This window comes from Amblyomma americanum, chromosome 5 (assembly GCF_052857255.1).
Source record: "Amblyomma americanum isolate KBUSLIRL-KWMA chromosome 5, ASM5285725v1, whole genome shotgun sequence".
In the NCBI taxonomy this organism is placed as follows: Eukaryota; Metazoa; Arthropoda; class Arachnida; order Ixodida; family Ixodidae; genus Amblyomma; species Amblyomma americanum.
In genome coordinates this window covers 209,467,678-209,483,487 of record NC_135501.1, presented here as the reverse complement: position 1 = coordinate 209,483,487, position 15,810 = coordinate 209,467,678, and the positions used below count along the sequence as shown (strand labels likewise).

Below are 15,810 nucleotides of genomic sequence, written 5' to 3'. Positions count from 1 at the left end.
AAACAAGAAAAAGTTTACTTGCTCTAGACTTGCGGTTGTCTTTTGAACCGAATAAAATAAAAATTTTTCATGTGCGACCTTTTCAGCACGAGTTATTGCAAATTCTATCCATCAACCCAGGTCATGCTGTGCTGTCACGGACAGCCTGTGGAAGCAAATATGGTTAAGAGTGCTAAGTGGTGAGTATGTGATGGTGGATTTGTATGAAGGGCATCCCTTTCCTATAGCACAGTGCCCAGTGTCGCCAAATATGCCAGAACTGAGCAAATGTGAGTTCGAGATAGTAGTAGCTACATTTAGCTGGGCACATCCAAAACTCACTTCTGTAACTAAATCAGACAGCATCCTTGGTGCCCTGCAAAAGTACAAAGCTGCCTTCGACCAATATATTTAGTATGAACAACAAAGGCTGCCAGGTTTATTTTTCAAAAAAAAAAATTCTGAAAATGCACCTTTGCTTCACGCGGCATGCCGTAAGGTGATCATGGAAGTTTGCCTTGGCATGCCTAGTGTTCAAGACGCCACAAGTGAGAGTACAGCACGCTCCTTCTTTGTCTTCTTCTTTTTCCGCTCCTTGAAAGCCCGTGTGGCGTCAGTGAAGAGTGCCACTTCTTCCCGCGCGTCAACCTCTCGCTGCAGGAAGTTAAGTCCAGCCAGGTTGAAGCCTATTTCATCTCTGGCTTGGTCCAGTTGCTCGACTGTGCAGTGCCGTAGCCGGTCGACGGTCGACACGAGAGCCGCAGTGGCTCCTATCTGTCCGCTGTGCACTCTGAGCAGGAAAAACAGGCAGCGGCAGCACAGTTCGGGCTCCCAGTTGCGGCTGAGCAGTTCGGCAAGTGCCTGGAATGAAGGAGCGCGTTTTACACAGGGTCAGTAGTCCGCATAACTTCAGTGGCTCTGATTATGATACAAATACAAGTGTAAGGTAACTGTGGTTCTGTCTAAATTTTGTAAAGCTCAAACGAAAGGTGGCGATGACACTTGCTTCACTTTCCTATGTACTACTACTCTTTCTTCTTAGCTCCGATGTATGTCAATAAAGAGTGCAGCAATGTCTAATATAAGAAACACCTGATTTTTCTTTCTTGGACTTGAAATTCCACAAGGCTTATGCCTAAATGGGAAAGCTGCATGTACAATTAACCACTTCTCGAATTTACCACGTAATTCTCACACTTCTTAAAATTTAAATTAAGGCTTCAAGAAAGCGGGTGCGCAAATTACACTATATTCGGAACACGTCCTAGAAAGCTCTGCAAAGGTCATAATGTGCAATATACACTGCATATTGCCGCCTATACTTCTGACCCCCAAAGCGCACCCCTCGTTGGCCCCCCACGAAAAGTTTACTCCAAATATATGATCTGTGCCCCCTCCTGCCCCATGTTATGCAGTTACCCACCGCAAGATGGCATGATGGCGCATGCGCAGCTCTAAGCAATAAACGTGCAATAATACAATCGCGAAGCCAGCAGTAAGAGGCAAATGGCGATAAAATGGCGCCCTTGCATGTAGCCTGGCTGACTAGTGGCAGACCGAACAGCAAACGGTTCAGTAGTTTCGAATTGTAGTGCGCGCCGGAGGTTATCGCAAGTTTGCTCATGCAACGTTCGTCTGAGAGAGCGACCGCCAGTGCGAGCAAGCCGTGTTAATGGCATGCAGTTCGTTCCTTCTCTACTCGCACCTTTGCACGCAAGCCTGCCTTGTAGGCACCCGTGTGCATGCTGGTGGTCTGGCACTGCGTAAAATATGCTTTCTTTTTTTTAAATATTAGGGTAATATATTTGGGGTGTGCAAATAAATACGGTGTATGACATAATCCAGACAAACCTTGAGGAGGTCCACAACATAGCCAAATGGAAGAACAAGCAGCGTCTCTTCAAGCTCGCTATACCGCACACGTCTCAGCGTCTCCAGCATATACCGTTCTGGACAGGTCGTCTGGTAGATGGTCATCAATGGATGCGGTGCAGGGGGTGCAACTGGCTCTGTGGACGCTTTCCGCTGAGCTTCGTATTCCTGCATCTTTAACTTATGTTCCCTGTAGACATCTATAGCTTCCAAGAGGCGCTCCGCCATCTTGACAGTCTCTGTTGTCTTTTTGGCAGCAAGGCCCATCTCATCTTTGCCACCTTCCCTCGGAATGACTGCTTCTTCTAGATTTGCATTGGCTTCGGACTCTGCTTCCCTCTCGTTCTCCCGCTCTTCCTCAAGCACCAGGGGCTCGTCTGTCTTGAGCCAGAGGCGCAGGGAGCGGTCGTGCGATGCTGTGACCACATACCGGCCATCAGGACTGACAGCCAGTGCCCACACTTCAGCCTGGTGGCCTTCCAATGTGACAATCTGCAAAAGAAATGCTTGAAATGCAACTGGGATGTCTTAGCCATGGTGTAAGGACATATTCGTACGCCGTTGCATCAGCCTAATTTTGAATGAGTTAATGTGTTGTTAGTGTATGTCAGAATATTGCTAGTAACTGTCAGTGTTGTAGGCGTTACCGAAAAAAAGTAACTAAATACGTTACTCGTTACGTTAACAAAAAAGGGAACGCATTACCGCCCTACGTTACCTGCAAAAAAAGAACGCGTTATTGTTACCGTTACCGAAAAAAAGTACCGCACGTTACTTTGCCGTTACTTCATGGATATAAATTTTAAGTTGTCGTCACCTTAAGAACTTACGATAACAAATTTATAAAGCTCACATTTCACATACAACATCTAGTCCAAGCAAAGATTTTATGTGATACCCTGATTTAACGAGAATAGTTTGCACAAATGTACAGGAGCTTAGCAATGTTATAGTGGCGTAAAGTTGCCTGTAGAGTTACAAGTGTTGGATTCTAACTTTGTTGCACATGGTGAAGCTATGTTCTGAATGTGGCATTAAACACAAAATGACACTCCATCATTAAGTCTAACTTCACAAAGAAAACATCGGTGAACTCTCAACAAATTTAGAGTAATTCTGAAAAATGTGATGTTCCAAAATGCTTGGCATGCTTCCACTCTGTAGAGTTGTGTGTGTGAGTGGTTTGGGAAGGGGAGGTAGGTGAAGGCAAGTGTGTGAATGCGTGTTCGTGCACGTGTTTCGTGCTTTATGGCTATTGTCTTTTTTTTAGTTGTTTGCGTTGTCAAGGGCAGCTGTTTTCTGGTATGCATGCGAGCCCCAACAAGGGTTGTCGGGAGCAGCTGTTCATTTTGTTTATTTACATCACTTTAGGTGCTCTGCGCTTTTTATTTCTAAAAAAGGGGGCGGAGTGGGTCACAACTGGAACAAAAAGTAACTAGTAACGTGACACCTCACGTAACCGAAAAATGTTAATGTAAGTACGTTACCCGTTACAGTTCCGAATTGGTAACAAGTACGTTACTAAGTTAGCGAAAAAAGTAACGCATTACCGACAACACTGGTAACTGTGGGAATTCATAGCACAGTCGACTGACTTAGCACGAAATTCTAGATTGTCATATTAGCACCGCGCAAGTGGTCACTGCTTACAAGACCACCACCCTTGTGCTTCTGCTATCAGGCAGTCCTTGGGGAAGGCATAGTCTGATACAACTCAAGAACGAAGCAGCAGAGGACCCTCAAAGAAGGCCTCCAGCCAATTGCGTCGATCAATTTTTGCAACATCATCAATTAATCCATTGTCAGCCCCCCTGCCACCCCCAGGAGTGTCACCCAAGCAGGCCCAAGGCGATTAACCACCATGTAATGCGAATCAGCCGACGCCATTGGCAGAAGGGCCTCCTTTGAGGGGCATCTGCCGCTTCAAGTTACTGAGTGTTGTGTACTCACATGAATGTCAGTTCAGAAAATTGCAGATGAATGCAATAGAACTGTACATGACAGTTTGTTCCAAAACGCAGGAGCCACATATAAACGACGATGATAATCAAATGCTGTAATCTGCAATGGCAATATTAACTTACCAACTATGTTAGACTCAAAAATTGTGCAGTCACTGCACTGACTTTGCTACTAGTTTACAACTTTACCAGGGTTATAAAATAGGGTCACTACCTTTTGGAAGTTGTCTGCATCCCACTGCTTAATGGTGTGGTCCTTGCTGCCCGTGAAGAACATGTGTGTCTTGGGCAAGAACCGAAGGCACATGACACTGTCATCATGTGCGAGGATAGATCGATGGCAGTCTCCAAAGTCGAGCCCCCAGATCTTGACACTGCGATCAGCAGAGCCAGTTGCCAGGAGGGTGCTGTCATAGCTAACATCCATGCACAATGCGGGAAACTTGTGGCCATACATGGACAGGAAGAACTTCAGCGTATCCATGAAGAAGACTTTTACAGTGCTGTCCATGAGCGACACTGCAAGAAGTTTCCCATTGGGAGTTACCCGGACACAGAGGACGTCTTCTGCCATTTCAAGTGTCCTTGTGTGGACCAATACCAGGTTCTTAGTGCCCTCTCTCTCGACAAGATCGAAGTCCCAGAACTTTACAGTTTTGTCGCCACTCCCAGAGACAAGCCCCTTTTGGTCAGGGTACAAGTCCAGGCACCACACTGGTCCATTGTGTGCTGCAACTTCCTCAACGAGGCTCTTGGCACCAATGTCAAAGAGCTGCAGCTTTCCTGTCTTTGTGCCCACAATGCAGTGCCTATCTCCAGGGAGGAAAGAACAGCACAGGCCATAGTCGCATGCCAGACTTCGCAGACACTGCTGACTGGTGCGGCCCCACACTTTGACGGTTTCACCACTCACCGACAAGATTCCCGTATTGTCGGAACTGAAGGCCAGTGCCCTGACGTCACTCCTGTGACCTGCATGCTGAATGCTGTCGGCCAACACCGGAGTGACGCTCTTGTCCATCATGTTAAACACATAGAAATCGACCTGGTTGTTTCTGAGACCAACCGCCGCCTTCGCCAGGCCATTCTTCGCGGAGAAGACGTCGAGGCAGCAAGGCTTGCTGCTGCATTTGAATGTCTGCAATCTCTCTATAGTGTCGGCGATAGTTACAGTAGCATGGGCGTCCTCCTGTGGCTGGCTGTCGGTAGAGGCTAGCTTGAGGAGTCGCTTTCGGAGCTTGCGCCCTCGCTTGTGCAGCTTGTTCTTAATCTCGGCCTCGTCGTTCAGCTTGAAGACTTCGACCAATGAGTCGACGCCGTGGCACAGCATGACCCTCTCCGACGGGTCCATGACGAGCGAGCACACTCGGCCCCTGCCCTCCCGCATGACGCTGCCGAACTTGGTGCACGTCAACGGACAGCCGGCTTCGTCCTCCGCCTCGTCATCGACGTCGCCTAGGACGTCTGGCTTGGTCTTCTTCGCATCCGCCGTGTCCTGTCCCTGTTGTTTGTCGGCGATCTCCCAAACGCGAAGTTCGCTATCGGCACTACCCGTTACGAGCCAGGTGTCCTGACGGACAAGCACAAAGTCCCACACCTCGCCGCGGTGCCCCACGAGCGTCTTGAAGCAGTGCTGCGTCTCCAGGTCCCAGAACTTTACGAAAGTATCTTTGGAGCTGGACACCAGCACATTCTTGCGCTGCTTCATGAAGCGGCACCGGGTCACCACTCCCTTGTGGCCCTTCAGCCTGAACATGCCGGCCTCTCCGACGACGTCCCACAGGATGATCACCGCGTCCTTTCCCGCCGACGCCAGCCTACCTTCGTCGAAGTCCAGGCTTGTCACGGCAGCCTTGTGGCCCTGGAAAGTGATGGCCGCTTCGCCGCTGCCCTGCTGCATGTCGAAGATCCGTACGGCGCCGTCCGCGTAGCCGACAGCCACATGCCGGTGGTCGGGGCTGGTGGCCAGGCACGTGGAGAAATGCTTCTGGCCACCCAAGGTCTTCACCTTCTCTTTGGTCTTGGTGTCCCAGATGATCACATTTTCGCAAGCGGTCACCGCGTAGTACCGGGACGCTGTGCTCTGGTAACGCACGAAGGCGACCCGCGCCTCGGCGCTGGCCAACACGCCGAATACGGGTCCACTGGTGAACCGAAGGTACTGGTGCGTAAGTGGCATCTTGCGAAATCAAGCGAACAAGGCGCAGATCTCACGTTACAAACAACAACGCAGCCGACTCAAGAACCCATGCTCGCTCGGGAGCTGCCATGTGCTTTCCGTGATGCCATGTTGCCGCTCCTGAGTTCCTAACTTCCTGGGTGTTTTCTACCTAGAAGTAAGTAATGCGGCGGATGGCAGCACCTACAATGTAAGATTGAAAAAAAAACACGTTTTTATATATAACCTAAATAGTTATTAATCATATTGCTGTGTAATAATTACACGGTCTACAAGTTGTATTAATTTTATAACTATTTTGCGAAAAGTTCTTAATTTTTTTAAAGCGCGTGAACTTGCGCTAGCAAACACTTCTACACGAGCAAGTCCGCCATGTTAGAGAAGGGACAATCTTAAAGAGGTATATTTTTCCTCTATTTCGTAAACAAATCTCAGTGTTTCTTTTTTTCTTTACGGTTCTTGTTATCTTGTTTTTCTCTTCTTGGCGCAGTTCTCATGATATGCGTCGTGTATTGTCGTGTTCTGCGGGGAGGCTGACGGCACAGGGGCATCACGCAGCACTTGGTAGCAGCGGCTCGGAAGCCGGCCGTGCGGCGTGGGGCGGAGCGGCGTACGCGGCCGGATCCCTGCAAATTATGGTATTTTCGGGCTTGTTTGTTACTCCCACACACTCTTCATTTCACTGCCTGTACTACAGTGTGTTTTCCTCCGTGATGTTTCCACGACGACGTCGGTGAGGGCGATGTGCGGTCAGCTGTTGCGAGCCCGTGGGCCGACCCTCATCTATTGATTGTTCTCGCTCAGTTGCGATAGTAACCCCGTATAAATGCATCCTTGCTCGCTTTAGTGCGGCGCGCGCTGTTACAGCCGAGCGACTTCGCGTTGCTGCCGTGCTGACAGGTGTGCAAGGCCGCGCGGGTGTCCGTTCCGAGTCGTTTGTTGCGGAGATTGGCAGCCGGAGAACTTCGAGGACGGGCGCGGCTGAACGGCGCCGACGAGTTGCGTGCGTGCTCTAGCGAAGCGCGCGCGGCGTCGTCCCGGGGCCAAGCAAGCGAGCCCCTGGCGTGACTTGGCCTGCTAGTGCGTTGCCGCTGGAGTACAGGCACGGCTCGAGATAACGGACACTGCTGCGCGGCGGTGCTGATCGGCCTGCCTCCTCCCTCGGCTGAGTGGGGCTCGAGACGAAGACGTCGCGGCTCGCGAATGTGTGCTGCGGGGCCCGCTCCACCCCCGCCGCGGCCGCCGAAAGTGCAGCGCGCACCGACCACACCGCTACTAGTACTATTTACCTCGCAACTTCGGCGTTATATCGCCTCTTCTAGTGGAGCGTCACCCGGCGCAAAGGTCAGATGACGTGGTATAAGCTGCATGCTGTGTTTTTCGCCCCTTAGCATAGTTTTACCGAGCGGCTTGGGGATATCATGATGTATACTTGCTAATTAAGCAATTCCCGTTCGCCTGTGCAGCCGGTTTTCGTGCTCATATTTTACTGGAAACTTTTTCAGTAGCAGTGTTTGACGTCCATTCCTTCACCCTGCTAGCGTTACTTCGCGATCGTTCCGGATGTGCTCACAAACTTATAATTCTGTGGCAGTTAATTCCTGATTTTGCATCTCAATTGGCCTGGTTTGTTCGCTCGGGCCGCACACGGAAGTGCCTGTAAAAAAAGAAAGAACGTTCGAAATTCTAATTGAGACCAAATTGGTTCAAAATGCAATTTTCAACTGGTTCCCATTTCCCATTATGTTTTTAGAACACCAGTTGGGCCCGACCAATTGTACCCAATTAGTGCACTCAAGAAAATTTTCACAAAATTCACCTCCCAATATTCGTACAACTCAACTGACGTTATTAAGGTGCAAAAGGAAAACCGACTTTTGAGGACTCAAGGGAGACGCTCTGAATTCCTTGTGCCAAAATTTTTACAAGGGAATAGAAATTTTGAGGATTACACACGTGCTATGGAAAACAACGCAAACAGACAAGCATATGTCACACACAACAAACACTTTAGTTTGACACTATTAGCGTAAGCTCAATACATATATTTACAGAACACATTTCTTCTCCTATTTATATGCCCCATTTAGAGACTCTCATACTGGGGCCAATGGCTCTTGCCCATTGAATGCAGTTAATTCATTTAATTTTGACCACATGTATGGTAGTGCAAATGATAAATACAGTTTAGTAGGTTAAGCTGCTCATAGCTATGATTATATAAACAATATTAGCAGTTCTGCCTTGTTTGTCAAAAAACTTGAGGGATATTTAAGCTCTGCTTTGAGGGTATGATGCAGTAGTGTTAACGGGTCCCCCCAGTGGCCTGGGTTCCTCTTTGCATATCACTTCACAGACATAGACACTGCTCTTTCTTTCACCATCACATAACGCTTAACTTTAGAGATCCCCCTCCCAAGCAGTACTCCTTTTCTGTCGCCTAGGTTGAAAGTTGAAAGTTTAGTAATGAATTCGAACAAAGTTACAAACGTATACATCGAGAGGTCCCATGGTACAAGACCGCGGGTGGGACCTCCCATGACAATAAATTTCAATAAGCAACAAAATAAGAAATACACAATACATTAATTAGTGACGCAGAGAATGAGTACATAGTGAAATATGAGTTACCGAAATATTTAAATACAAACAATATAATGCAGGAGAATGTACAATAAATATTCACAGATGCCGCGATACATAGGATCAATAACAAAAAAGAAGAAAGAATCACACATTAAGAAGGAAAAGCTTTAATTTGACCTTGAACAAAGAAAGCGTATTAGTTTGATGTCTAAGTTCAAAGAATTCCAAAATGATATGGATGAAAAACTAAGGCATTGTTTCCCGTAGTTAGTTCTGACCTTAGGTAGTAATATGTTATTACGCAGCGAAAAACGTGTGATGATGTTGCTTATGAGCGTGCCGGGAGAAAATACGCTTAGCGGGAACTGATGATGAAGGATCTTAAAGAATAGGATACCAATGTTGTAAAAATAAAGGGCCGAGAAAGGTAGAACGTTTAAATCTGTGAACAAAATGCGTGAGGGTGACATTCGAGGGTTATAGGTTATGATGCGCATGGCTTGCTTTTGCAGTTTTATTAGAGGCTGGAGATGAATATGATAGGTGTTACCCCAAGATGAGATATCGTAGTTTAAGTGGCTGTGTATGAATGCGTAGTAAAGGGATAATAAAGTTTGGATTAGGAAATAGCTTCGGGCTTTAATTAGTGTGCGTAACCCATACGAAATTTTTTGCACGTTTCAGCTACATGATGGAATTTTAAGTGAGGGGTAATGGTAACACCCAGAAATGAAACTCGATCTTGTAACGAAATAGCGGCAGAATTGAGGTATAGTAGTGGTGTAATGGGCAATGGCTTCTGAGGGGGATGGAAAATCTGAAAACAAGTCTTAGTGACGTTCACAGACAGGCGGTTAATGTGGCACCAATGCTCAAGAGAATTAAGGTCATATTGTAGGTTATGTATGAGCTGATTAATGTCCTGGTGCGATGACATTAAGGTAGTCATCTGCATATAGTATACTATTGCAATTCTTTAAACAGGACGGTAAATCATTAACGTAGGGCAAAAACGATACAGGGCCTAGAATAGAACCTTGTGGAACACCCTTGTTAATTAAAGCTATGTTAGATGCGTGATCATTAATAGAGACTATGTGCTTTCGGTCACAGAGAAAGCTCTTGAGGAGCATTAGGAGAGGTCCAGTGATACCGTATGATTCTAGTTTGGGAAACAAGATGGACTGGTTGATCAAATGCTTTACTAAAATCTATGCATACTGCTTCTGAGAACATTTCTTTATAAATAGCCAGCCTAACGCACTCTATGAGAGGCTATCGCAGTATCTGTAGATAGTCCGCTGCGAAAGCCGTGTTGACTATCTGTCAATATGTGAAATTTTTCAATATAACTTAACAACCTTATTTCAATTAATTTTTCTAAAATTTTGTCCAGAAAGGGAAGAATTGCAATTGGTCAATAATTATTTGGCAGAGCTGGATCACCTCTTTTGAAGACCGTTATTATTTTCGCTATCTTGAGCTGCTTGGGATAACTGCTAGATTTAAAAACGAGATTGCAGATGTGGCTGAGGACTGGTGCAAGCAATGATCGGATACTTTTCACATGCTTTCCATGGATATTGTCAACGCTGGGGCCGGTCGTCTTTAAATTAGCAATTACGGATAGAACTTCGTCTGGACACGTGGGGGTAAGAAAGAAGGAATGAGGGCAGCGCTCAAGAGATGGTGCGCCCAACGAAGAGAAAGGTTAATTAGATGAATTGAAAAAATAGTTGCTAAATGCATTCGCCATTTCCTCGGGATCAGATAAAGTAACACCACCGTGAAAAATAGGTTTAACGACATTAGGTGACTTACGAATTTTCAGAAATTCGTCAAGCAGCTGCCATTTTCGTTTAGAATTGTTAGTATGTCTGGAGAACTGGTTTTCATAATAACATCGTTTAGCTTTCTTTAGAAGCAATGTTAGTATACTGGAATACCTTTTATATCTCAATTTAAGACGAAGATTGAACGGCTGGCGTTTAGTTTTCTTTTACATGTTTTCTTTTTTCCTCAGAGAGTTTAAAAGAGCAGTAGTTATCCACGGGGAAATGGGAGTATCATATTTCCTCGTGGATGATTGGAGTGATGTGCATTTTTTGAATGCTGATTTAATTATTTTCGACAGCTCATGTACAGCCACTTCTGGGTCCGAGAGACCCAAAATGTATGAAAGATCAGTTCAATATATTTTTTCGCTATCAAAAACTGACTTCTTAGTAGACTTGTAGTTACTGCAACGGGATGATAGTGCGTGAGGAAATACCGGAAAATGATCAGTGACATCACAGTCTATCACACCAACTGGAGGAGCAGTGGGAAAATTGGAGAGAATATGATCAAATAATGAATGTAAACCATGGTCAGTACAACGCGTAGGGGTGCTAATTAAGTTTGCATAACCATAGTTGTAGAAACAGGTTGTGTAGTCGACGCAGGTGGGATTACTCATGTCACGCATATTGATATTAAAATCGCCCATAATGAAGACATTTTTATTTTCGAGTGATAGTTTATGGAGTGCTAGTTCTGGCAGAATTCAGACGTATCATTTGAAGGGGACCTATAAATAGCGCCGCATATAACCTTGTGTGTGTCACCAGTAGATTGGCAATCAATTCTGCCTACATGTCCATATACGTGTAATTTGTAATTTGTCATTCTCTAGATTACATTTGTAGATCACGGGGATTGCTCATACCGTTCCTGATGCAGTGCTGCAGAGGTTAAGCGATGCACCACTGCCCTGCAGGTGTTTCAAACACAGCCACCTGTCGAGCTTGTTAGAGCCAGGTTGCTCTTCCTGAGCAACCTCTCGTGATCAATCATTCACTTAACTGCCATCTGCCTTTCTCGGCACGTCAACACCGGGGTTGCTGCTGAACGGGACCCTTAATGCTATCACATTAATCACATGGATTCAGTGGGTGCAGCTGATATTCAGTTGAGTTTCCAAATGGAACGTGGCCTACCGGTTGCACTACCACTGTGTCTTAGTGACAGCATATTTGCATTGTTCAACTGGAGCAGCAGTTTCAATTGGAACCAGTTCGAAACTCAATTTACCTAACTGGGAATCCATTTAAGCTATCGATCTGGAAAAAATTGTTCACAATTGATTTATTTACTTGCATTTCCTGCAGTGCCATGAAGGCGTAAATACAGGGGGTGGCATACATACGCAAGTAGAGCATATGGCATGGGCTAACCATTTGTACCAGATAAAATGAATGATGAAAAAAAAAAGTGCCAACTATGCATTCACACTTTTTCAATGTTCTGCCAATTAGGAAAGAAAAAACGGGAAAGAAGTAAATTACGGACGGCACTGAAGTCTGCTTACGTGCTTTGAATGCGAAAGCATTGTCTCATTGTGAGCTCTGTTGCGAGGTTCGCTAAAGATTCTAAGTACACACCTACTCATTAGCATACAGCCGTAAGGAAACGTGTACACATTCACCTTTACTTGCCGAGTAGTAGCGCTGCTTTGTGGCCTATAGGTTGCGTGCTCACCTCGCAATCTGAAGCTCCTTGGTTCAATTCCTTGCGCATTCAGGAAAAATTTTATTTTTTGTTGTTTGCTGTAGATGTCACTATCTTATGGTCTACTGCTGATGTCATGCGAGAGCATGGTAATGTCACTGAGGAATTGTTTTGCCATGGATGGCTATGAATGCTGGTTTTTGTGCTAATGGGGCACATAATGCATTCGCATTAAAAGGCGGGAAACAGCGACTGAGCATGTCACAGATCCGACAACAGTGCTTGGAACATAGCCTTGGACTAGCATTTGACTACACGATGGGGCAGCTTGTTCCATTCATTGATGGCATATGGAAAAAAGCATGCTTGAAAGCGTCAGTGCGGCATTTTGTCTTGCGCATTTTCCATTCGTGGTCCAACCTTCTGGATAAGAAATGCGGTAGCAGCAAATAAGTTTTAGGATTAATGCCGGTTTTATTGAGATAGATGTGGTAGAGAAATTTCAACCTAATTCGCAATTGGCGATCCTGTAGCAAGTCCCTGTTCAGCTCCTGTTTGATATAGCTACTACGAACATTAAAAAAATACTTGTTACTAACAAACCCCGCTGCACGATTTTGAATGTGTTCCCATTGCAACTGGCTCCCATTGAATCCCATTGGAAACTCGGTTGGTTCCACTTTTTTTTTTACTGGGATGGCATCTGAATGCAAGCTCATTATGCACGAGTGAGGACTTTAGCATTGCCTTCAATTTACTTTTCTTTATGTGTATAGTATGGATGCATCATATACACATGCATGCTGTGAAGATGTAGTGTCTCATACACTACAAGTGACAAAATACAGGCATAAAGCTGTTGGGACAGGTGGCAGCTATAAATTTTACTGTATGTTGCTTACTTTCGCACTTTCTGCATAGCAGCTGGTCCTTTTGTACGGCAAAAGTGACAAATAAAGATCTTGTAATATACAACTTAACTCTGACATGTTTTATACCTCTGCTATATTTTGCTGCACAGCGTAGTATGGCAGGTGGAGAACATAAAGCATAAAAGCATACAGGTTCTCACAAACTTTTTGTGATGGCAACATTCTTATGATTTATGGTGACGTTACTGGAAAGCTTGGTACATTTTTTTGTGTGCTGCATTTCCTTGTAGTACAGCAGCACACTTTGTTTTTAAAAAGACACTGAAGTGTAAACTCTCTCTGGTTTGGGGTGCTCTAGTAGCATGTCATCACACTGTGAAACTGTTGCACAGGATTGAAATTCTTATCTGAAGCATGCACTGAAGCATGTACCCCCCCCTCCCACCCCCCCCCCCCCCCCAAAAAAAGTAAAAAAAATGCACCCCCGCCTAAATTTATTGCTTGCAGTTGGCTGCATGGCACTTTTGTTAGATGCACAGTGCATACCATAATTAGATGATTCACACTATGCAGAGGGTCCCATGCTGTGGAATGGCTTTGTCAAGGCACAGTTCTTGCTGTGTATATCTGTTCTTCACGCTGTGTTGTTGTTGCCTCTGGCAGCTCTTGTAGTTCTGAGATGCACGGTATATTTTGAGAAGATTGGATTTTTACAAAAGAGACCAGCTGTGTGAAGTTTCAGTTTCATTTGGGCTTTATTGCATATTGCAGATTCATGCAAACAACCAACACATATGCACTGGACTTGTTGCAACTTCTTGTAGCAGCTGCTTTGCTATGCTACATTCAGGGGACATATATGCTGTTGCCAGCATGAGTGAATGTCTCAATACTGCGACATTGCTGTGATGAATAGTTCTCTGAAAAGCACATTCAGCTGGTTTCGCTCAGAGGTGTTGACCTGCTCTTGTAGGTGTTGACACAGTTCTGTTTGCACAGCCGCTCAACTAAAGCATTTTCCACTGGGCTAGTGGGCTTCTTTAGTTCAGCATTTTTCACTTCAAGGCCAGTTGTAAACGTCTCGCCTGTCTTTCGTATGTAGTGCAGTTTTTTCTTTGATTTTGAAAGATAGCACCTCTTTAGTAGAATTGGAACTATATATTGTGCTGCGGAGTGATTCATTTTCATTGTCGGTACACTCTCGCAGCTTGTGGATAATGGTTGTTTATTTCATTCACTGTATACAGGGGCTTCAGAATAAAAGGGCAGCATATGAGGGGACACGGAAAATAAAATGGCCATTTGGTCATAATTTTCTATTACACTTTTTTTAGTGATCCTCAGGCCCTCATCAGTCTCTTACCAAAAAATTAGTGAAATATTTTATAGGAATTTAGAAAAAAAAAAGCTTTTTTGTGTGATTTTCAGAAATTGCAAGGGAATTGCACTTCTAATAGTCGCAGCGCATCGTAGATTCTGCAGCTTTCAAATGATGGAACACTACCACCTTAGTATCTCTATGCGCAGGGACACTGGAACAGGGGGTGGTGTAAGGGTGGCAGCCGTCACCCCCCCCCCCAATATTTGTCCAGAGGGGCCAGTGCCCCTCAGTCTCCAAATGTTAGCGCTTAGATCATATTTCTGATAAATGCTTCAATTCTAAGACATTATTTATGCAAAGCACAGTGTGGCTGAGTTAGTTGGCTTCATAGCCAGTCTAAAACCCTTTTGTTCGAGTAACGGAAACCACTCAGGTCCCAAAAGAATTTGTTGATTGACTGACCCCTGTTCATGAGCGTGATAGCAGAGTTGAAACAGCCTCTGCGGAAACGTTCTTAGTGCACTCGGTTACTCGTGTGTATGTGCATCAGCGCCATATGAAACGCGAACATGACAATGAAAATGGCAAAACTAGAAGATTTTAGCTGAAGGAGAATGAATACTATAGTTGGATACAACTTAAGTCTGAAGCTCTGCCTACAATCAGGACTGCCGAAAAGGACTCCTTTGTGACAAAAAGTAGACCGTTGTTAGAACTTTTTTTACCGAAACAATAAGCTAACCATGAGACGAAATTATAAGCTCAAAAATTTTGATGCCTTTGTCTTTTTTGGTATAGTTAGACATTAAAAAGCTGATTTTGTTCTTTGTTGTAATTGGTCAGCTGAGTAATGCAGGGTGCTGCGCACGGTGGCCAATTGTTACCAACTGCTGTTTTTTTTTTAAGTTGTGTCCTCGCACATGATCTTCATGTTTCGTGAGACACTGGTGGCACATATTTATAAACCTGCCAGTTTCATTTTAAGTTTAATATGCATTAATTAATTACACCTTAAAACAGTGCAGAATAATAAAATATAAACAAAAGAGAAATCTAAATGAAAACATTTAATAATTAAAATGACAAAAACTCAAAAGTCTTGCCACCCCTTTGCCGCTCAAAGAAAAAGTTCCGGAGTCCCTGATTATGCATCACTGTGAAGATTACAGATCATAGCTTGTGCTGGTCATAGTGTCACATTTCTCTAACCAAAATCAAAAGCAGACAAGGCGATAAATGAGGGAATAAACTGATTTTCTCAGCTTGCACTTTTTCTGCAACTGCTATCACTCCTACCTTTGGCATTTCATGATGAATGACAGTAGAATGGTTCTATTTTTTTGCAAATGAATCCCAAGATGTTGGGACTGCAATAAAGCTGTTGGTTTTTTTATGTATATATGGGATAGCCATTGAAAGTTATTTTTTAAAGAAATGTTTCGATGCAAATACACAAGCTGGAGTTTAACTTTTTATTTTCATGAGTACTGAACATGTAAAATCAAACTAACAGCTTTAATGCACAGGCTTTGCAAACATGCAGGCATAAGA

General features: G+C 44.7%; 2 protein-coding genes across 3 annotated transcripts in view; one reads left to right on the top strand and one right to left on the bottom strand.

Annotated features, from left to right (window-relative positions):
* Positions 1-357: 357 nt before the first annotated feature.
* On the bottom strand, positions 358-6,482 carry LOC144133563 (WD repeat-containing protein 3). Its single transcript, XM_077666744.1, has 3 exons — positions 4,027-6,482; positions 1,831-2,343; positions 358-840 (listed from the first exon to the last, which is right to left on the bottom strand). Exons 1-3 carry the CDS (start codon positions 5,989-5,991, stop codon positions 514-516), a joined length of 2,805 nt encoding a protein of 934 aa, XP_077522870.1. The 5' UTR covers positions 5,992-6,482; the 3' UTR covers positions 358-513.
* A 9-nt stretch (positions 6,483-6,491) lies between these two features.
* LOC144133567 (alpha-1,6-mannosyl-glycoprotein 2-beta-N-acetylglucosaminyltransferase-like) overlaps positions 6,492-15,810 on the top strand; it is a 44,954-nt gene continuing 35,635 nt past the window's right edge. Inside the window, exon 1 of one of the 2 annotated variants that reach the window (XM_077666748.1) lies at positions 6,492-6,629. The gene's annotated coding sequence lies outside the window, so the exon portion shown is untranslated. Of the gene's footprint in view, positions 6,630-7,197; positions 7,336-15,810 lie in introns of those variants that run through there. The other variant, XM_077666749.1, reaches the window with a different exon arrangement.

What these genes read in the sequence shown, in the direction of transcription:
- LOC144133563 (XM_077666744.1), bottom strand. Translation starts at nt 5,991, where the DNA reads ATGCCACTTACGCACCAGTACCTTCGGTTCACCAGTGGACCCGTATTC. An exon ending in ATGCAGACAACTTCCAAAAG is followed by an intron (nt 2,344 to 4,026) that starts GTAGTGACCCTA and finishes TTTCTTTTGCAG; the next exon opens with ATTGTCACATTGGAAGGCCA. An exon ending in ATGTTGTGGACCTCCTCAAG is followed by an intron (nt 841 to 1,830) that starts GTTTGTCTGGAT and finishes CCTTCATTCCAG; the next exon opens with GCACTTGCCGAACTGCTCAG.